The sequence below is a fragment of the Pelobates fuscus genome, chromosome 11 (genome assembly GCF_036172605.1).
Source record: "Pelobates fuscus isolate aPelFus1 chromosome 11, aPelFus1.pri, whole genome shotgun sequence".
NCBI lineage: Eukaryota > Metazoa > Chordata > Amphibia > Anura > Pelobatidae > Pelobates > Pelobates fuscus.
Window position 1 is genome coordinate 32,289,850 of NC_086327.1, and position 23,933 is coordinate 32,313,782.

At 38.6% G+C, this 23,933-nt stretch overlaps 1 protein-coding gene across 1 annotated transcript in view; it reads left to right on the forward strand.

The window, feature by feature from the left end:
• The first annotated feature begins 2,116 nt into the window (after positions 1-2,116).
• BCAM (basal cell adhesion molecule (Lutheran blood group)) overlaps positions 2,117-23,933 on the forward strand; it is a 39,692-nt gene continuing 17,875 nt past the window's right edge. The window contains exons 1-2 of the mRNA XM_063437017.1: positions 2,117-2,445; positions 23,226-23,350. Of these exons, the coding sequence (XP_063293087.1) occupies positions 2,412-2,445; positions 23,226-23,350 (159 nt within the window). The 5' untranslated portion in view covers positions 2,117-2,411. The remainder of the gene's footprint in view (positions 2,446-23,225; positions 23,351-23,933) is intronic.

Genomic DNA, 23,933 nt, shown 5'->3' on the forward strand with positions numbered 1-23,933 from the left:
AGTGTTAATTTTAGCAGCAAATTTAAATTTAGTTTCAATCATAGTCTTTTAACTAAAAAGCAATTTTTGTTTTGGTAGTATTTTAGTCATCTGAATTGCTTTAGTTTTAGTCTAGTTTTAGTCTACTAAATCTCAAAAAGGTGTTAGTCGACAAAATTAACACTGGCATAGACTAGAATCAGATGGTCCTGATCAGTGGTGAGGTAGGGATGTACCCAGTCCTAGACTGGCTATCAGGAAATGAGTGACTCAGCGATCTGTCTACAAGCCTGCTATCATTTACTGTGTGTCAAACCTTTAAATATACGTGCAACATTACCATTATTTGTGCAACTCTACAAAAATACAACCCAACATTCACTCATACACACCACTACTACCCTCATACACCCCTACATTCACACTCTGAAACATTACACCCCTTATGTACACTTACTGTCACACACATACCTCCCTTCATTCACATGTTGAAATGCTACAAATGTACCCCCACATTCACACACACTACGCTAAAAAAAATTAACATTTAAACACGAACACTGCAACGCTGCACAAACACCCATATGCACACAATACACCCCAATTTACACACTACAACGCTACACGGATATACATTCACACACAAACACTGCAACACTACCACAAATAAACATATTCACACACACACACACACACAATGCAACGCTACACTACACAAATACACACCAGCACCAGAGCCACACAAATTCACATGACATTCACATACAGATATATTAGACAGATACATCCTCACATGCACACAACTGCTTCAGTAAAAAAGTACAACCCAAAAGTTTTCACACGCTGCCTCGCTACACAAATACACCTCTACATTCAAAAACACTTCTATACTTTGCAACAAAAAACAAACAAACAACATAAAAAAAAACATTATAGTTACAAATACAACTATACTACAGAGGATGGGGAGAGGGTTTATCAGAGGGTAAGGGAGGATTTGGTGTGTCTATCTTGAAGTGGGAAACACTGGGAGGTAAATGCACTTAAGGTTATTCCCAATGCAAAACTGGTCCTGTCAAAATTTTCAGTAATTTACTGTTAGCTGCACAGTTTCTGGATCTTAGAAGGAAAGTTTTTTCATATAAATGTAAACCCTATTTTTGTCCCCCTTTTAGTAAATGGGACTTAGTGTTAAATAACTTTAAGTTTAAGGGGCTTAGGACTATAGAAGACTTGTGGACGGAAGAGGGTTATTATGGTTAACTGTAAGTTAGAGAAACCTGTAATGAAGATGTGTGGACTATAACTCCCATCATTCACAGCCTGTAAAACCACAGGAAGAACAGGGACTCTCCATTCCTGGTGAACGGACAGAGTCAGTACAGCAGGTGGCACCCTATGTCTGTTTCTGTCACAAGAGGACTCTATAGTAAATACAAAACACACTGTGCCAATACAGATTGAAATAGTTGTCAAAAAAACAGTTTTTATGTAAAAAAAATACATACAATCATACAGTTGAAGCAGCTCACGGGGTTAGAGGAAAGACTTGCCCTTTAGTGGTGGGACCTATATTTCCTTTAATATAAATATTACTTAGGGGATGGGGGGGGGGGACTCTCATTTAGCAGTGCCTCCCAGACAGTGTGAGGGGTTCCTGGTCACTAAATAAGGAGCTGGAACGTGGTGTTCAAGAGAAGTGACAGCATCACTCTGTCTATACAATGTATCTGTATCTCTGAGCTAGGGGCATATCACACAATAGAAGGGCTAGTTAGTCCACCGGGAGGACGTTCGCTGGCAGTGGGGGTGTCTCTTACAAGGTAGGAGGTTACTCTTTGGAAGTGGGGGGTGTCTCTCTGACAATGGGAGGACGTTCTCTGTCAATGTGGGTGTCTCTCAGGCAGTGTGGGTGTCTCTCTCAGGCAAAGGGAGGATTTTCTCTGGCAGTGGGGGTGTCTCTCATACAGTGGGGGTGTCTCTCAGGCAGTGGTGGTGTCTCTCTTAGGCGGTGGGGGGGGGGGGAGTGTCTCTCAGGCAGTGGGAGTATCTCTCTCACGTAGTGGGAGGACTTTGTCTGGCAGTGGGGGTGTCTTTCAGACAGTGGGGGTGTCTCTCTGGCAGTGGGAGGTGTCTCACAGTTGGTAGGGGTATCCTATTATCTGTCCCTTTATTCCCTCAGTGGAGCCGGTGCACTGAGACTGTGACCCCTGGATAGTATCAGCTGGGAAAAGAGGGGAACCAGAAATTGGAAAATTGGGGAAATTCCAAATAGATCTGGATGATAAAGTGACCATCCTGGCATCTAGGACACCTGCAGTGTGCTACTGAGACATCGCTGAGTGGGCACTTCTACCCGAGACACCCAGGAGGGCACACACCCATCCCAGCAGCAGTCTCTGCCCTTCTCCTTGGGACCCCAAGCTGCCAACATGGATCTGCTCCTACTGTTAGCTTTGCTGCCAGGTGAGTGCACACTCTGTCGTTAAGTTGTACTCTGCAGTCACTCATTATCTCCTTTTTTTGTATCACTCATTCTCTGCATTGTGTTGCTAAGGGGCACACACTACTGTCTGCCACACTGAGGACCACTCACACTGTCATGTAGTGACATACATTACTATCTATCTATCACATTGAGGACACTTGCTGATTGACACACTCAGTGCAACTGTGTATCATTCTGAATTAGGTTCACATTTACAGCAGTCCTCCATACACAGATAACACACAGCAGGGGGTTGCAGTCCCTTGGATAAAAAAAAAAAGCAAAAGGATAATTGTGTAGACACATACAGTAACAAAAATCTATTTGTACACCCCCACACATATCAATAAAGAAGCCAAAGGATGGGGATTTGGGTTTAGACTGGGTGGGGATCATGGTTTACATTTTTATCTAGGAGTGTCTTGGGGGATATAGATGTGTGGGATATTTGGGACACATTCCAGACAATTTTTTGGTACTCTTTGGCATATGATGAGAATGGTACTAATTATGTTTGGGTAAGCATGTGAACGAACAGATTGCTGGATTGTTGCAATGTTTGTAAAGATTCGAATATTTGGTTATTTACAGAGGGGTGGGGAATTGGCATGTACACAGATGTGCAGAATATGTGGCTGTGAAGAGGCAGTGTTGGCTTGTGTACAGAGGAGAAGGGCATGTGGCTTACAGTACAGTCCCCATTACAGCTATGAGCTCTAACAACCATTAGGATATCTATATGAGATGCTTCAGAGTGGGAAATTCTAAATCTTAATTTGAGATCATTTTGCACCTGTTATGATAATGAAATTGTGAAAATTGGTTGTGGTTCCATAGTACATAATGAAACATCAATAATTCAACAAAAAATAATCTCTAGGGTAATATGTGTCTAACACATGGTTGGTATGGCGATATGCTATCATTATAAGACATAAAATGTTGTTTACGCATTAAATAAGAAACTTGGATGTAATAAGTGAAAAGCACATTTTGAAAAATAGCTGAGTTGGATTTTTTTTTTCAATCTAGCTTTCAAAACATAAAATCTGCAATTTCTTTGCCACTTCACAATTCCTAGTTTACATAATTAAATTCAGCTAATTGGGCTGTAAAATGATAGTCTTTGGACTAGCATTAAATTGACTGCTTTTTGAATAGGGCATTACATTGATTTACATATCAAACAGGTCTAAGCTAATGCCTCCTTCTGGAAATTATTGGGCTACAGCTAGGACTGCATGCATTTAATTAGTCCTTTAAGTGATGGTATAGTTCCACTGTAAAAAGGGTACATCCCACTAATTATCAATAGCAGTTCGGTATAGAACTTCCAATGTAGGGTATATTGGACCAGATTGTGATGACAGAATGAAGTGTTATTGGTCCATAATTGGATAATTCAATAGAGAGTGTATTCTATAAATCAATGGCAGTCAACATATCACTGTCCAGTTTTTGTAGAATTAAAAGCCCATGACGCTTAACCATATGCAGACGCTATTCTTTTCCATAAAGACCATCATGATTCCCTTAATTTATTTGCACCGAAGATGACTGCACAAGATTCTGCTGGTTAGCCCATTCATCTAAATTTAAAAAGCAACGCATTATTACAAATGCTATCACTCTTAGCCAGCCTTTGAAAGGTGAATGGTGTCACCAGATGTAGGGCAACAATGCTATGGCAGCACATCTTGCATTGTATGAATATAATATTGTGTTGGGGTGACGGCTTTGGGTCATGGGAGTTGTCATCCAAATCATGTGGGAGTATGTCGAGTATGTTGCTGTTCGTTGATATTAAGGGTATACTATTTATGATGAATTTTGGGGTGTGTGAAGTACTCATCACATTTTCTTTCTACTGCAAATACAGGAGTAGCAAAAATTACAAACTTTTGTTATTACTTTGTCTATTTAACATGTACTTGCTATGGTACACAGAGGTAATGATTACACACGGCTAATTATGAAGTTAATTCTCGTAAGAATAATTCAGTCAGGAAACTAGGGCTGGGATTTAAATAGTAAGATAACCTGGGTTAGTCACTAAAATGGAAATTTGGAAGAACCGATTCAATAACTGCAAATTTTAGGCCAACATCGAGATGGAGAACCTAAAAAAAAAAAGGAAATTTAGTCTGGCGCTAGATTGAATGATGGTGTAGCTATATCACCAGTGAATTAATCATTAAAAACTCACAAAAATACAAATAATTACAAATATACATAAAAGTGAAAGCACACACAAAGTAGAAAGATAAATGATAAATATCACCATTTCTTGTAACGGGTAATGGGTACACTCGAATTACCCATAACAAGAAAACGTAATATTTATTATTTATCGTTCTACTTGGTGTGTGCTTTCACAAAATGGAGAAACTTTTAAACTCAATTATTTTTACAGGTCGACTACTTCGACTGAACTCCTGGGTTAGTGGATAACCCTAAATATTCGTACATATTAGGGTCTAATGGTGTGGAGATATTGTAATGGTTTCAGAGGCATAATGACTCTGTTCAATAATACATATGACATTTGCAATTCAGACTTATTTACTATCTCTAATTTCAAAATATTGCAACCTCAATTTTGTCATTCACAATTTAATTCAGTTTCATTTGTAAGTTTAGTAAAACACCCTGATTTAAGGAGGTTTTAAACAAAAAAAAACCATAATATTTTAGCTTATGAAAATATCTTTGCCTGTTTAGTCTACCCAATCTTTTTCAGTAATTTTGCATTTTATTTTGTTTGGGAGTCAACATTGAGGCTCCTTCCAAATAATGGATTACCACCTTTACCAGGAATCTCTCATCTCTTCTTTTCTAATTCAACTTTATCGTGACTGCTTGTTCTGACAATTCCCTCTCCTCATACCTGGGAATCATCTTAACTATTTGAAGCTTGCTATAATGACCCATCATTAGGTTCTCTGTAGTGGCATGTCAGTTGTGACAAATACATGGTTGTAATACTAGTTTTTGTGGGAATGGACTTGCCAAAATGTAAAGTGTTACTCCAACCCTTTTTAAATAAATGTCTTTTTAATCTAGAATGCCTTACTGGGCATTAGCAATTAGCACCACTTTGTAGAACTGTAAAATAAGGTTTAATCTGATCTGGAAGCCAGCACTGGGCGAAGCTCCCCGCGTCTCTGCGCTGGTTTCCACCCCTTGTTTGATGTCACTGCCTCCCTCGCAAGAAATGCTTTTGATTGGACTGTTGTCACCGGCTCTAGCCAGAAAGAGGAGTAAAAGATGATTATGCCTGTTGCCAGCAAGCAGTGCGCCCCGATGTATCCAGTATGGATAAAGTTCCAGTCTGCCTAAGTCATATGTGCCGGAGGTGCAACAAGTGTAGACACTAATAACCATTGTGTCTCATTGAATTTGTCCACTTGTTCAATGATAAACCATGTTTGAGCAGTTCCACACTAAATAAGGGTTCCTGGCCACCCAGAGCCCGCCTCCACTGGAAGTATGACTTTGGCAGATATTACACAAACTTCTAGCCATACCAATTCATACCAGAATTGTGGCACTGTCATAGGCTGAAAGCAGTCAGCTGACATGCTCAGCCAATCCATGCTCAGCCAATTCCTGGGTTATCCATTAACCCAGGAATACAGTCACCCATTCCTGCTCAGGCTAATGCATCTCAATAGCTCAATCAGCACAGAGGGGGTGGACTGCTGGGGACTCTTGTTTAGCATTAAAACATTAAAAATGTTTGAAAGCTGAATGGAAGGCCAGAGCCAGGGTACTCCATGCACTATAACCACAGATGAAGTTACAGTGCCTATAGTGTCCCTTTAATTCACTTGAATTTAAGAGCATCCCCTGTTGCATGTGTTCTATTCAAACAACACAATTTGGGAGGCTGGAAAGGAAAAACTTTGTGTTGCTCTGCCAGCTCTTTAAATAACAGTAGACAAAAGACTCACCGGTAGTCTAAAAGTAAACCTTTATTCAGCCTTCTTAAAATCAATGCATCAAGTAAATACTAACTATGCTAGCAGAGACAACTAATCTCACACATTTCACCAAATAGGCTTATTCAAAGAATGTATCATCAAACCAATGCAGAACATTACATCATCAATAGTAATTGATGTCCATTAATACTTAAAGGAACACTCTGGGGGGCTAACAAATCTGAAGTGCATTTGATAGTTTTTGGCCTCATATTCGTGCAGAGTTTTTCTGCACATTGAAAATTCTTTAGTTTTTCTAAAAAATAAATTAAAATAAATACTCTGTAGCATAACCCTGCCCCTTAGCCATGCCCCCATTTTCATAAAATGCATTTTCCTATTTTCACCTCAATTTTAGTGTATGTTTACAGAGCTCAGTATGTGAGCGACCAATGTGAGCTGGTCCGTTGACATGACTCCGCCCCACAGCCAATCACTGTCCTCTATCCTCTGCCACTTCGGCTTTGATTGCCAGCTTCCCGGTACTGAGAGGGTGATGGACAGATAAAAAGAATACATTGATTGGCTGTGAGGCAGAGTCTTGTCATCATCTCAGCTTACACTCATCTCTCATTCGTTGAACTGATTACATGTGCTGGACATGTTTTTAACCAGGAAGACATTTTGTGAAGAACGGGTGCTGGTCATCTCCTCTATTGGTATTTATATATATATATTTATTTATTTATTTTTTTTAGCAAAAATAGATTTGAAGTTGGAGAAAAGTACAGCATGAGTATGACGCTTAAACCTATTACATGTGCTTCAGTTGTGTTGGTGCCTAGAATATTCCTTTAAATTTTGACATATCAATAAGGAAAAAGCAAGGGGGCTGAGTCTCACTTTTTCTAGGCCTAGAATCCCTGTATCAGAAACCCACTTATTTGAGATTTAATGCTGCATACCTGCCAAGTGTATTTAGGAGGGACTGTCCCTATTTTGGGCACACATCCCTCGTCCCTCTTTTCTATCTATAATGTCCCTTTTTGTACATTAAAAATGTTGGGAGGTATGTGGTATGTTGCATGGACTGGTCAACCCCTGAGATTCTCTAAGTGTCTACCAAAGTCCTTGTCGTTATTGACACAATGGATGTGGTCTATTTTAGTAGTTTTTTATTGGCCATTTACAAAGTTCTTCTTAATGCATTTCTGGCCTTGTGAGATGTTGTTATTGACAATGCATCCCAAGACAATAAATTGGCTTATCTGCCCAAATCACCCTGCAGCCCATCTCTCTTATGTCTGAATGTGATTACTTTGATACATTTTATATTTTCCCCATGTTTCCTTTTTGTTGTTGACGTTAACGGAAATCTTTACAGCTATTTATAAATTAAATGGAAATATATAATCATCTGCAATACGTGAGGTGTAATCACTTTCACGTAATGAGTATTCTCTTCTTCAAAGTTCATTTATAAAAAAGCTAGGTATGATTTCATGGGGTAGTTCAGCGATCGTCGGCTTTGGCTTGACAGCTGCATTACCCATCACATTCAGCCAGCCTACATAAACATATTTACCCCAGAATCCTCCATATGTGTTAGAAAATTGCATCTGGTAGCAAGAGATAAATTAAAAAGGCAGTATCGTTGAATAAGGCGAATAAGTATCTCCTTATTCAACTCTATATTTATTGGTATTATGTTAGGGTTTGACGGCTTCTTTTAATTTTTGGTTTAAATCTCTTACATTGGACTGAACAATTATGATACCAGATGCATTCCTTACTGGATTTGCCTTCATTACTTCTTCTGGAAGGCTGTTGCATATGGCCACCATCTTCTATGTTATTTAGATCCTAACTACAAGGCATAATTTGATCATTCATTAGATCATTAATTTGTTCATTTGTATTTTATCAACATATACCCTTTAAATGGGCACAAAATATGATGTATTTATGCACTACTCTAGTACAATATCTTTGCAAGCGTTAGGATTTTTGAAGGCAAGCAACTACATGCAAGTTTAACAGAACATTTATTAAATAATAAAAATATCAAACTGTCGTTAAGCTCTGTAATGATGTCATAGACATAGCATTCCCCTTATAGGGCTAAGCATTGTTCAAATAGATTTGCTGTGTTTCACTATAGCTCGGATTGTCACAACCCCTACTTTATTTATTGTATCATTATTATAATTATTTTTTCTGTACTTATTACTTATGCATCTGGACACATGACCAGTTACACCTGTGAATGTATTTGCCGTATCCATCATGTTTTTTGGACATGCATATTCCATTTGTGTTGATGGCTAACACTTTTTTAAAGGGCAACACTTTTCATGCACTGCCTCTCGGTAAACATGGTGGAATTGTCAGCCCTTGTGTGATATGTCTAATAAATTTTAAAAAAAGTTTCAGTTTTATCTGTATCCAGTGCCTGTGTGGCTGTTTAGGTCACAGGCCCCTCTTAGATCACTGTGAAAAGGTGAATTTACCTTTATCCTCGCTGCAGCTAGCCGCACCTCTGTGGCTGATATCAGCAGTTTTGCAGCCAATCCAATGTTTTCCCGTAGCAAAGCAATGGGAGGCTATTGCGCGTGCGCAGCAAAATGCAACACTGCGCCAATTATCTCCTCATAGAGATGCATAGAATTAATGCATCCCAATGGAGAACTTTCAGTGCCTCTGTACAGGACTGGCACAGGAAGCACCTCTAGTGGCCGTCTTAGTGTCTGCCACTAGAGGTGTTCCTAGGCTAGGCACCAATTTAAACACAGCCTTTGCTGTACTTTTCTGTCCAGTGTGCAGAATTCCACAGGATATTAAATAGGCTGCAGGAGGGAAATCAATTAATTAATCAATGAGAACTCTGAATGAAACCCTCTGGCTTAGTTAAGTTAGTTTCTTCCTGCAGCACATGGCTGCTGCATACTGTAGAGCAGCACTTTGTATGAATAGGCCATCAGATATTAATGTGTCCAGTAAAACATGGTGGGTACCGAGACACAAAATGTGATGCAGGTGTTAATGGGCAACAAATAAACTTGATAATTTTGTTATCTTTTAGCACTGAAATTCTTCAACTGCATGCCATGAATAAACCCCAAAACGACCATTCCTTCTTCGATAGTCTGCTGGTGATACCAACTCGAAAACAAGTCTCGTGTCAGCCTTTGTTTTAGCACTAGTTTGTAGTTACTGTATATGATAGGTGGGTGTTTCGTGAGCAGGTTGAGGCCTGCAGTGTGTGCTTTGTTATTTCACAGCAAATTCCCACATTCCAGACATGGCAAAACACCACCCTTCTCCACCACAAAGACACGCAGGACCCATTCTATCAACAAAGAAAGATGCACGATCCCCACCCCCAAAGACACATCTCTCCAGGTGTGATCTTATCTGCCGCAGCGCTTCAAAAATCTCAGAACCTTACTCAGTACCCAAGCATGGCATAACTGTACACCTATTGTGCCCAAGTTTTAACGCTAGTAAAATGAACTGTTTATGAGCCAGTAGCCATGCAAGACATTTTTTCCCTTCAGTTGCTTGAGGTTTGAGCCTTGGAACACTGAGGGGATGAGTTCTCGAAAGGTTAAAACACAGTCACGAAAATTAAACTGTTGCCTTAGGTTCCAAAGTGACCAGCGGTCCACACAGGCGTTAAACACTAACAATGTTTCTTTAGTTATGCTGGGTTTTCTGTGATCTTAGTTTTGCTCAGGGCATCACTGTGCAGGTGTTGGCGAAAGGAGTATATAAGAAATTGCAAGCTTGCTTTCTGTTGTACATTGCTATGTACATGATGACGGAGATTCTAAGTGGGTTTATTCATAGCAGACATCAAAACCGAAAAGTTTAAGCCAAAGTAGCCAGTAACAGAGTTGAAGATTTGTTTTTTTTACAAATTAAATAATAATGCATTACTCCGTGTCACATACCTGCCAACTACCCTAGATCTGATTTGACAGTCCTGTTGTTAAGTCCTTGGTTCTCCATCTTGTTTATTTTCCTGTGATGTTGTGCTTCTGGAGACCCCAGAAAAGATTTACTACTAAACTCACCGGTGGCCGAGTGAAGCAATTCCAGAGCGGTTCCACTCATACACGTGTGTTACATTAATGCTTTCTATGAGAAGCCCTCATAAACTCTCCTGGCTCTCTGGATGACACCTGGAAGGTGCTACCAAGGGGACAATAAAAGTGCTGATTTTTCTTAAAATTGCTTTTTTGTAAAAAAAAATAAAACAAGACAAAGGACACAACCATTTAACCTCTAAAGCACTAGAGCAAGCTGAAATCAGGTATGGTGTTGGGAGTGTCCTTTACAGCAACATTTCAAGCACCATAACCACTATATCACACTGTAGTAGTTATGGTGCCATGAGTGCCCTTGTGCCCCCAATGTAATTAGTCAAATTGTTTGCTAGCAGTCTGACTTATTAACTGAAACCGCCAGGCGCCAGTCACCTCCTCCATGGTGAGCTGGAAGCTCGTACTAGGAGCTTCTGTTAGCTCTCCTGAGCAAAATCCTACCGTGCAGGCCCAGGTCATTGGCTAAGAGCATTGGTAAGTTGTCAACCATTAGCAAATGGCTTGACTACTAATATTTCAGGGCACCGTGGCACTCCTAGAACCATAATGACTACAAAGCCCTGAAGTGGTTATTGTGCTTGGATTCTTCATTTACAACAAATATAAATTGTCAAAAATTGCAACTGCTTGTTTTTTTGCACAAAATAATTGTGCTCAGTGTAGAAGGTATTGCACAGAATCAATGTAGTGCATTATATTTTCAATATGTTGAGCGATTCAGTCTTCACTTTAATTTCTGCTGTATATATTACTGTCTTTATATCGGAAACCTTTCTCAAAGTATTTGAGAGAATGCAATAGCCTACTGTGTTTTTGAAAGAACATATTACTACATGTAAGTATTCAAACAATAAACAGGATAAGGTACAATGCAGAACTGCACAAAATTCATTATTACACACGGCTGCTCTTGCTTAAAATCCTTTGTGCTCAAGGAGACATTGAAACGGTTAAATAGGGGCTTTAGCAATCTTGGTAGGTGGTCATTCATGTATGCAGCACTCACAAGACTTACATGCTGAGATAACAATTTTATTCTCTAAATTGGTCCACTTATGGAATCTTTTCCAAGATCGCTCACAATATATTGAATTTTGAAAGCTTGAAAAAAACCCAAAACCTTTCTACTTTCTTTCCTACAAACGCCCACCTGATCTTAAATGGACAATATATGCCGCCTCTCAGCACCCTTAATCTTCAAGCTGTTTGAAATCTTTCTGGCAGACTTTGTTACCCCTTGCTCAGCACCCCTGCTGTCTCACCCTCCACTCCTTGGCTTTCTTTTTCCAATCAGCCTTCCGTAATGACCTCCACAAATCAGTATTTTTTTTCGGAATTTTGCAATTCTAGAGGATTAGTGAGATTGTGTTTACCTGGCAAACAACACAAAGTTAATATTCAGTTTAATGCAACAAGAAAAGGGACAATGGGGGTTATGTATAAAGAGGAATTTGGTGCTAACATTCTAAAAGTAGCACAGTCACCATAGAAACTAGTGCAATGATCATTATAATTGCTCTATGTATAGAATATTCCTCCCAAATTACACTATATCCGTATGCCGCATTGCCCTGTTTAACATTAGTAAAAGAACATCACACCAACATAATATGTAGGACGAATTAGTTTATTAACAAAAATCAGAGTACTAAGAACTCTGCCAGGTATCAAATTTAGTTGTATAAAAAAATAATAAAAGGTGGCGTGGTGGGATGGAAAGGAACAATGAGTTATGAGAATGAATTTTCCTTTTGGCTTATTCTATAATGAGGGTTAGTAAGCATTGTAGAAGCATTACTACTGAGTTTATACAGAACAGTACGCTGCTGGCATAGGCATAACTATGAAACAAATGTATAAATCATCACTGAGCCAGGCACATTATATTATTTTGAGCCAAGAATTTTATAGAATCATAATTAGAGTATTTTTTATGTCACCTTCTGTTGGGGTCGTTTATAGAAAAGATGTGCCTCCAAATCCACACTGAAGTTGCTAACGCCCTGCGTGATCCTTGTTTCTTAAGCCTAATTAAAGAATGCCTTTAATTAGAACTTTTAAAAATAATTAGGAGCAGAAAATAACAGGCTCCACTGATTTGGTTTCCCACCCCTGTATACACAGCACATCGAAGCACTCATTGTGTAATTTGTAAGCAATATTGCAAGGCCCTTTTATTTGCTTGAGAAAAAAAAAGGCCTTTCTTCAACCTTAACTCTTTGAGAACTGGAATACCCTTTAGATTGTAAGCTCTAAGAGTGTTTTTTTTTTTTTTTCATAACATCAGTCTTTCTCTGTTTCAATATGTCAAAACTGTGCATACATCACTAATGGACAGAGCTGCAGGCCGGTCGTAAATAAGTGAGACAAAGAAAAATTGAAGGGAAGAGCAACTTATTCTTCACCTTCTCGGCACACAAATAGTTAAACCAATGTTCTTTTCTTTGTCATAGTGTGATTTGTAGCCAGAAATGCTATCAGGTTGAAGTTAAGTTTGCATTGTTAGTTTGTGAATTGACAAAGAAAAAAAGAGGATATTGTGTCACTGTATATATTAAAGAAAACTGTACATTGTATCGTTAGACTAATAAGTGCCATGTGTGGGCTGATAAAACTGCTAAATACAGTATTGTTGTGACTTAATGTTTTGAAAATGCAACTTTTGTAATTTTGATATGTATTTAGTAATTTTTATATTTTTCATTTTATTGCATTCCTCATTGCTACAGTGGTGCACTCCTCTGTATTTTAGTCTAGTCTCCTTGTCTCTATGTCTTTCTCTCTCTCTCACACTCCATTCCCCTTTCTCTCTCCGGCTCTTTCACAATTTCAGGCTATCTATCTTTCCTTTTCTTTCTTGTTCACACCCCCCCTCGCTGCCCCTTCCTTGGTGAAGTGTTTAGTATTCAACAATAGGCCATGTGACTGCCTGTGAGACACTTTTATTGTGAAGGGACTCTCAGGATTTGAACAAGAGTATTTCCACCCCCCTCTCTTTCTTTTCTCATTCCCAATTCTGTGCCCTCTCGCTACATAACTTGCCATCATTCCCTCATCTGGAAAATGTCTGCCCATCGCCTACCCCCTACAATACTATTAAATGCATACTCCACTGTCTACCATATATCACTGTGCTTTTTTAAGCTCAATAATACTGACTATACCCTTTAAATATGCTTTCTCGAAAGCTAGTTTATTGCCCAATTATTACACTGTTGCCCATTTCTTTTCTCCTCCTGAGCCCTGCAATGCTCCACTACACTATTACTGCACATTCCCCCTACACCACTTCCCATTCAATATCTTTGTTCTCCTCTGTTTAGATGTATCTGTCCGTTCTTCTTGTATCTTCTGTGCCGTGTCTGTGTGATTTCTAATACTGTATATTTGTTGTGATTTTAGTTTCTCCTCTTCAACCACAGTTCTGTGTTCACGTTTCCTCAACCCTTTTTTGTCCCCCCTCAGGTCTTCAGATGATTCCTCCTACAGCCTTGCACTCTGCACCTGTTAATATTTAATCCTCAGCAGCCCCTCCCCTTCTATCAGTAAGGGAGAGGCCTTGCACACAGTCATCCGTAACCCCCCAGAGATTGTTTTGAGATCCCCTCTTCCATTGATAAAGCCCAGTTCTCTCCTGTTTCCTCTTGCAAACAACTCCAGACTCTCCTTTCTTTACACACAGAAAACCCTCTTATTGATACGTCACACACAAGTCACGTTTTTTAAATTTGTCTTTTGTCTACTATGCAAGGCACTTACATTAAACAGAACGATAACAATTATCCTGAGAGGATTTTAAAGTCTAATTTCTCCGGAGATCTAGAACCCTACAATTTCTTCACTTTGTGCCAACATTCTTTCGTCCATAGATATTAAAACCACTCGTCACCAAGCAAAATGCAACTTGTCTTCCTTTTTCAGTAGCAGTGTGTATTCTTCCTGCATTTAAGGGAAATTCTATGCTACCATCTCCATTTGATTTGCAATGCCATGCTTTCCATTCTGTCACTGTCACAGCTCCTTAAAATGCCGCCATTCATATTAAACCATGATCTTGCATACATCAAGCACTACGTGTTAGGTGGTTTATGGTAGATGTAAAAGAAATATTATTTAGAGAGGTTTTTTTGTTTTGTTTTTTAATTACATTTGAGATTTTAAGTTAAAGCAGTGTACTATCTATATATCTTACAAGGTTACTTAAAATCACATATTTTAACAAATAAATATGGCAGTTTAGTCACACCATATGGCCATACTGTATTTAATCCCATCACACCTTACAAGTACCCCAGTTCCGATACAGGTCCAAATCTTAACGTGGGAGGCAAACATACTCGCTGCTAAATGTACTGATTAAACAGATTGATGAAGCTTTCTTTAAATATTAATAACAATGTGTTTTACCAGGAAAGTACATTCCGATTTCTTTAGTTTCCAAGTACGTCCTGGGGATGTTACTTTTGCCGAACATTCAGGGGATGTTGCTATTATCCAATTTAATAGTACTCATGTATGCTTTCTTGTCCAAACGGCACCTGGAGTAAGGGTTGGGATCTTCAACCCAATGGTATCTGGACTTAAGATATGAACAGAAATATGTTAATTGTAGGGGGGGAGAGAGACATACTCAGAACATGTGTTTATTAATAGGAGTGCTGCTATAAAGAACAAACTATATGCAAAACACACATTAAGGAAAAAGCATAAACACAAAATAGAGTTTAATATCTTACAAGGCTACTTAAATCCCATTACTGCAAATAAATATAGGGATTTAGTGAATAGTTACTCACCACCTCTTGGAAAAGTGTTGTCAATATTGAAGAACAATTTTTTTTTATTGGATACCTGAAATAATTTTTATTTTTATTTTTCATTGTACTCGTCTCTTTGTTTGGAGTTCAGAGAGCAGAAATTTTGTCAAAAAGAACCCCATTGGGCACAAACATTCACCTATGGGAATGCCAAAATATCGCACCAGAATGGCTACTGGCATCACAAATGATTCCTGGCTCCTAGACATAGACAACTTCATGGACACCTACATATGATTGTTATCTAAACCCTAGGAGGAACTTACCAGAGCTCACAATTGATTGGTGGCAAAAGTGGCACTAACAACAAGAAGAACAACTGCAGAACACTGGGGAAATCCTACAAAACCATAGTGGAGATGATGTTACTCAAGGTGTAACATCATTATTCAACTTTTTTCTAGAAATACAAATCCAACGTCTCTTTTTAGCTTTAATGAAAATAGATTATAGGCAGACCCTACTCCTTCAGACTACTCTCTTTTCTACTCCTTAACCTCATCTATCTCTCTCTCTCTCTCTCTCGATTTCCCCTCTGTTACTAGAGCCTTTATTTTCCCCACCTCACCATTCCTCTTTTGCTCAGGTAGCACATTAGGCCCATGCACCGGTGTCCCTCAGATCTTTGCTATCCATAAAATATGTCTTTTGGAGAAGGACTTTGCTGATTTTTTTTATCTTCTTGTAGTTTTGTTTCTTAATAAGAATTATAAACCAGTCACTGAGGAACCATTGATTCCAGGCTGCAGTTGCACCACGAGCATCATTGGGGGCACAAGCTACCAAGCTTCAGGATAGGAAACTTGCTATAGGGCGAGGTAGCCCCCCCAACCTAAGATATCTTCTAAGGGCAAATAGCTAGCAATTATGCATTTATTTTGTAACACTTACGATATCTGTATATTGATGGTATGTGATCATCCTTCCATTTGTGGAATATGAACAATGAACATTACCAGTGTAATCACTGGTTATCTGGTTTCTTGTTAATATTATGTTAACGGTCAATGTCAGGCCCAATGTTTTGTTTTTAAGTTCTTTATTTCATCTGATTAATTACAGAAATAAAGAATTATAAAAAAAAAAAGTATTCCATTGGTACTTGAACTTGTCTTGGGAACAAAATATTACTTATTAACATTCTAGCTACAGAAGTCATTACACAACCCTTAGGCTAGATGAATTGATAAATGTGGGAACTCATTTGCACCCCTCGTAAATGCTTTGACGTTCAGGAAAATTAATAGCTGCCTAGTGACAAAGGATATATTTTATCCCAGCTTCTACTGAAGAATAGCACATCCTCTCGCAAAGGTCATATCCCTTTTCAAAGGGTCGCCCATTAATTTCCCAACCCCACATGAAAGCGCTATAGAGGTTATGACAAGGCATTTAGGTCCTTGGAGCACTGACCTTCTCGGCTATTGTTTTTTTATGTGAAAGTGGTTGGGTGTCAGTGATAGTCCTGCTTTCTATGCCATATCTAAGCAGCTCAATACTATTAAACTTAATTTTCTCAGAAGTCAGAAGTGGGTGTATGGTGCTGTTTTAGTATGAGATGTTACGAATTCATAGGCAAACTGGAAATATTCTTCAACTCAACCACATTTTAATTTTGGCTATTTTGGCCTACACCTACAGTTCACTTTGAATTCCCTTTAAGGGGTTAAAATGTGGGAATTTCCCATGTTAGTGAATAACCCAGTCAGTTCTAAACTTGGCTATTACCAATTGTCACAGAAAGAGAAACATGTTACAATAATTAAGATTTTGTTCTGTACAACATTTTTGTGAATTTAATGTTAAACAGCCTATTTACAGTCTCCGAATAGTGTTCATTATTAGCCTATACTCTAGCTGTCTGTCTATTGGTTGCTTATCTAGTGACTCAGGTTCGTGTTGGTAACTGCAGTTAATTTGTTGCCTTGAAGATACAATGCCTAGAAACAAATAAACTTAAAATCTGACCCAGTCTCTGTTTTGAGACGAAATCATCAAAATGCTATACTGTCTAAACGACTGGCCGTTTTCTATATGTTTAATTGTTTTTTACCTTGTTCTATGCTATCTTCAAAAAATGTGCTTTATCTGTAAAACCCCTTTGTGTCAGAGGGTGTCTAAGGAAAATGACAGGAATTCTCTGGGATTGTTGCAGTGATTTGTCATTCATCCTGTCAATCAGGCTGTGACTTGCATACTCATTTGAAATGGGAGGAATTCCCACTTACTCTGCATTTTGTTTTGTGCATGCATGATTTTCCTTTGTTGTCCACGTGTAATCTTAAAATCCTCATGAAAGATATAATAATTAATACCGGTATATGGGGTAACAGCTTGTGTAACCACAGGAAATCTGATTAATTCTGGAGTCAAAAAGATTTATTTATTTATTTGTGGAAAAATTGGAAAGTGCTTTAATTTAGATTATTCGCCCTTTTTTTTTTTTATCAACAGAAGTGATGGGCTTGAGTTTTTTTTCCCCAGCCTATAACATTGTGTGCTATGTAACTATAGATCATGGCAATAACTTTTACTAATTTTTTCCTAAAAAATGTATACATTAAATTAAGCAATATGTTCATGTCGGTGTTTATTACTCTAAGACACGACCTGCTTACCATCTTTTGCCCAACTGTGGTTCCAATACCCATGTTTTTAATCCATATATTTTAAAATTGGCGTGCTAACATTCAAAGCCTTAAACAATCAAGGCCCACAGTACCTGAAAGAGCTCCTGACACCCTACATTCCATCCCGTTCACTTCGGTCAGCCAGCAAATCCCTCCTGTCAGTGCCAAGAATAAGGACAGACTCAGGTTCCAGCGCATTCAGCCACGCTGCCCCGACCTTCTGGAACTCTTTACCGTGCGCAATCAGAGAGGCACCAAGCTAAAGACCCACCTCTTCCATCAGGCATTCAGTCCTCTCAGCTGACCATCAGAAACTCCTAAGTTTTATGTCTTTATGTTTGTATATTTGTAAAGTGCTTTGAGTCTCAAAGGGAGAAAAGTGCTATAAAAATCACAAATTATATTATATCCACCAATCATTTAGTCTGTTTTTGTCAGTGCTTGTTTTTTGTTTTTTTTTCTTATTGCCAGTTCTTGCTCCCTCATGTATAAATACTTTTGTATATTAACATAACATTTTAATGATGACCTGATTTCCCCACTTGTTCTTGCTCCCTGACATTAGAGAATGTTCAAATATATATCTGCCTGCAACATCTCAAATGGAAAAAAAGGGACATTTTACTTTTAGGGGTGTGAGTGGGGGTGTGGCCCAGGGTGGGCTGCTCTGTGAAATTCTAAGTGATTTACTAATAACAATTTATGCAGCTAAAATGTAATTTAAAACAATAACAATGTATCTTATTTGCACATACTGATTTATAAACACATTTATTGTAGTTTAAAAACACATTTCTGGGAGTATTATTACTGTGGGTCTCTGTCATACACTCACTTGGAATAGTGATCTCCTGAAAAGAGGGATATTAGGATAGAAAAAAGGGACAGAGGGATTTGGGTAAAAAAAAATAGGACCACTCCCTCCTAAATTGGCAGGAATGACCTAGCTGCCTCCTGCCCTAGGGCAATCATCAGGTGTTGGATGGATATCTTTATTGCTTTGGGGGAGGGGCTGGTTCAGGGTTTAGATAATGGCAGTTTTGCAACTATTTAAAGTGAGCAGATCACAAAAAAACATATCAATAGAAAATGTAAAACTTTCTTTTTTTTTGTTGAATGCTGATCCGCTGATTATATATATTTATATATAAATATATGTGTGTGTTTACTTTTTATTTTTACAAGGTAAAGAAATAAAAATAAAATTACTTTTTAAAATACATCCATTAATATATTTGCCAAGCAGCCAACTAAGCATCTTTTACTCCCTGCTTTCTGGAGCCCGTTTCATGGGACTATTCGATCAGTGAGGAGCTATTTATTTGTACCTTTTATCATAGTTGAGAGAGGACACCCGTTTCAGAATGTTGTGTTTTGTGATTTAACTCCAGAGATGTGTCTATAAATAAATACTTTATGAGGATTTTCCAGAGTTCTCGTTCCCACAGTACCAGAAATAGGTGAATATGTGGGATCAGAAATAGCAGAATCTGACAAGTCTGTGAGAACTATTTTTCTTGGTTTATTGGCTCTAACCTGGCATTCCAGGAGAGCGTGTGTGTTTGTAGTATATTTGTATGTATATATAACTATATATATTTAACATATAATCCCTGGAGGGACATTGATCATTGCAAACCCTGCAATTCACAGTGATGAATTAATGAATAACAGAGTTGGAATTTTTGTCCTGTTACAAATATTTGCAGATATCTAATTTATCTATCTATCTATCTATCTATCTATCTATCTATCTATCTATCTATCTATCTATCTATCTATCTATCTATCTATCTATCTAGTCTGTCTATTTATCATCTTAAGATAATGTTTTTAAACTCATAATATCATTGCAGCACCATGAGATACATGTCTTAGTCTGCCTAAGATTAGTGGGAGTTATGTCATTGTGCAACAGTTGCTGGTTTGCACAATGACACCAGAAAACTGCCCCCAACAAACATAGTGCATTGTGGCCAGGGGCGGCACTTGCGACTGGGGGCAGAGCTTGAGTGCCAGAAAGCTCCCTTCCTGCAGTGCTCCCTCTGGCCGCCCAATCCTCAATGCAGCTGCACCGGCACCAAGCTCATCCCTCCATAATTCCCTCGGACTCTCACAGTCTGAGGGAAAACTTACCAAATGGTATTAGTTATAGGTAATAGGGCTCTCCAGTCTTTCCCCGGCCCCAAGTGATGTGGCCTAGAGGAAATTTCCCGGTATCCCAGTGGGCCAGTCTGGTCCTGGGTCCATCCACAAAATGGGCAGGTTCACACGTTGAGGTAGCCTGTCTGGCCATCCTCCAGCCTTCAGGATTCTGCAGAGAGCTCTGCCTGAGCTCTCTCTGACAGGTCCTAGTGCCAAGTGCTTTGCTGCCCGATGACAGTTCCCTGGTGTCTCCGGATGTGAGAAGCTAGGGAATTAATGTGGGATGCTAGGGAATTAAACAGATAGGATCCAGAAATCAGGACTGTCCCACTGAAATTAGGACTGTTGGAGGGCCTGGTTGTGTGTATAGGTTGCTAATTATGGTCTTGATGTGTGTAATTTGTTAATGGTGAGGCTGTTTTGTGTGCGTGAGAGGTGACTGTATGAGTACGAGTGGGAGGGTGCCTGTGTATGAGGGTGACTATGCGTGTATCAGGGTGACTGCGGCAGGTGACAGATTGACTGTGGCAGTGTGACTGTGACAAGTGTGTTTGGGTTAGCGTGGGGGGGAGGGGGTAAGTGTGACAGGGTGACTGTGTGTGTGGGTGCTGAGTGGATCTGCCATGATTGTGCTTTACTGCATTTGTTATTTGATTATGCCATACACATTGTCTATGTCCATTTTCCATTTCAGTAGATACCAGTAGGAAATCCTAGGGCTAGTACCCAACATTTCAGATGGACAAAGTGGGACACTAGAGATGTGAGTTTGAGTGTGGACAGAGACTCTGGGAAATTTTAGGTGACTTACTAATAACAATTTATGCAGCTAAAATATAATGTAGAACATAAACAATGTATCATATTTAACACATATATAAAAGTACAGTGAATATTATTGCTGTGGAGCTCAGGTATAAATTCAGAAACCAAGTATAATGAACTCCTTCAAAAGAGGGACATTAGGATAGAAAAGAGGAACAGAGGGATTTGGGCTCAAAATAGGAACTGCCCCTCCTAAATAGGGACAGTTGGGATGGATGCTAGCTTGATCTGTATGATATGGTGTTTACTTGGAACATGCAAATAGTTCTACTTAGAACCAATGATCATAATTACAATTCTGATCAGTTTATGTCGGGAAAGTTCCACTGATTACGGTTATAGATGTATTTGTATATATTTAATTTTTATATAATTGCTTTACATGGCTACTTTATTTTGCGACATGCAATTTCTTCTAATCCCGCATGTATCTCTATGTTTAATTACCTACTATAACTCTCAGGTTCTTCTTCCAATAAGCTCTCATGTGCTTACTGCCTGTAAACTGCCCCATATAACCCCCTTGTTCGGTATCTATAGGTCCTATTAAGTCTTTAAATCTTTTACTTTTAATGTTCTTCATTCTGGCTCACATGACAGATTGGTACTGCTTCTAATATTGTAAGTCATAACTTCACCTCCTCCCGTTCATCTCCAAATCTCTGTTTATTACTGCTGTCTATAACTACTCTATGTCGCTCTCCTTATAGCTTCTCATATTGCTCTATAGATCAAACTTATTCTCCATAATTTTTCAATCTTCCAGTAAACCAGCTGTTAATATCTCGCTGCCTATTACTTCTTTTGACTGTGACTGTTCTCACTAGGCACATTTTTGGATGCTTTATATTCTCGACTGTTGCCGACTGTCACTCGTCATTATGGTATTAATTACCTTTGTTTGCCATTCTTTTGTTGCTTCCTTTTTGCTCATGTTGACAATATGACTGTTTCTGGAATCATTAGCATCTTAGTAGACCTCTGCGGCATTGTGTGTGTGTGTGTATGGGAGGATGTTCTTAGAAACATAGAAACATAGAAACATAGAATGTGATGGCAGATAAGAACCATTCGGCCCATCTAGTCTGCCCAATTTTCTAAATACTTTCATTAGTCCCTGGCCTTATCTTATAGTTAGGATAGCCTTATGCCTATCCCACGCATGCTTAAACTCCTTTACTGTGTTAACCTCTACCAATTCAGCTGGAAGGCTATTCCATGCATCCACTACCCTCTCAGTAAAGTAATACTTCCTGGTATTATTTTTAATCCTTTGTCCCTCTAATTTAAGACTATGTCCTCTTGTTGTGGTAGTTTTTCTTCTTTTAAATATAATCTCCTCCTTTACTGTGTTGATTCCCTTTATGTATTTAAATGTTTCTATCATATCCCCCCTGTCTCGTCTTTCCTCCAAGCTATCATATCCCCCCTGTCTCGTCTTTCCTCCAAGCTATAGCTATAGCTTGGAGAAAAGACGAGACAGGGGGGATAAGATAGAAACATTTAAATACATAAAGGGAATCAACACAGTAAAGGAGGAGACTATATTTAAAAGAAGAAAAACTACCACAACAAGAGGACATAGTCTTAAATTAGAGGGGCATAGGTTTAAAAACAATATCCGGACGTATTACTTTACTGAGAGGGTAGTGGATGCATGGAATAGCCTTCCAGCTGAAGTGGTAGAGGTTAACACAGTAAAGGATTTCAAGCATGCGTGGGATAGGCATAAGGATATCCTAACTATAAGATAAGGCCAGGGACTATTGAAAGTATTTAGAAAATTGGGCAGACTAGATGGGGCGAATGGTTCTTATCTGCCGTCACATTCTATGTTTCTATGTTTCTATCCAACTATATTAGGTCGAGGCCTTACTCTGGCAAGTTATTTTTTAAGAACCTTGGCTGCCTTGCGTTTTGGTATTTTTTTCTGATTGTTACGAGTTACCATATTGAATTTACAGGCTCCCTCTGCTCACAAATGATGCTGGACTCATTTCTTTATTGCGGGACACGTGAATTAATTTCCCCATGGAGGACATAGACAATGTATTCTGACATTTATCACACAACAGTTACATAAAGCTCCCATGCATCTATTTATCAGACATAAGGTTATTGCAGATCATTTTAGACAATATATAGGAGACACAAACTTTTTTTTTTTTTTATAAACAGAGCAATTTTTGAAACAAAATGTTTGCACTGTTACAGGGAGTTTATAGACCAGTACCACCCCCTTGTTTTTATCTTACAGTTTGTACTGTTACTTGGCTACTTTCTACCGTGTCTTGTTTTATTTTATTTTGCAGGTTGTCTGTGTTCATTCAGTGTTGAAGTTCCACCTGTTGTTGAAGTTGAGATTGGGAAAAATGCAATAATCCATTGCAAACCTGCTTTTAGTGGATCCCCCAAGTACACCTCTGAGTGGTTTGTTGTAAGTATTGGCAAGTCTGTGTTACTCTTTGTATTGCTTATATTAAAATTGCAAGCCTTACTGAAATCTGTTTGTTTTGATTTGTTTATATATAGAAGTTATTTATGCAGCACACTTAGAATGGTGAAAATATATGCCTGTCTTCTTTTGCAATACCTCCAGTAGGGGCAGGGCTGTAGATAACCTGGACCTTTAATCACTATAAACCATGGTTTAATACTTAATGGATTGATGGCACTTGGTGACTCCGGGCACAAAAAACACTTAAGTGAGATGAAGTTGTTATAGTGCCTTTCATTAATATATACTGTGTTGCCCTTGTCTGACTTAGTTTGCTGCAGTTTTAAGGCAGACCATGGATCCAGACAGTGTCCTTCAGTCACTCTAATTTCTTCGCGATCAAAAATGCTGCTATGCTTTACTAGATTGTGATTTCTTTGGGAATTCAAAGCGATTTTCACATTCTAAGTGAAAATAGATAAAAAAAAATTCTCCACATCACCAACTCATCTATTTTGACCTAAAATGTTAAATTCACAATGAATTTACTTGACTTCCTGATAATCCACACTTTAGTGAAAAG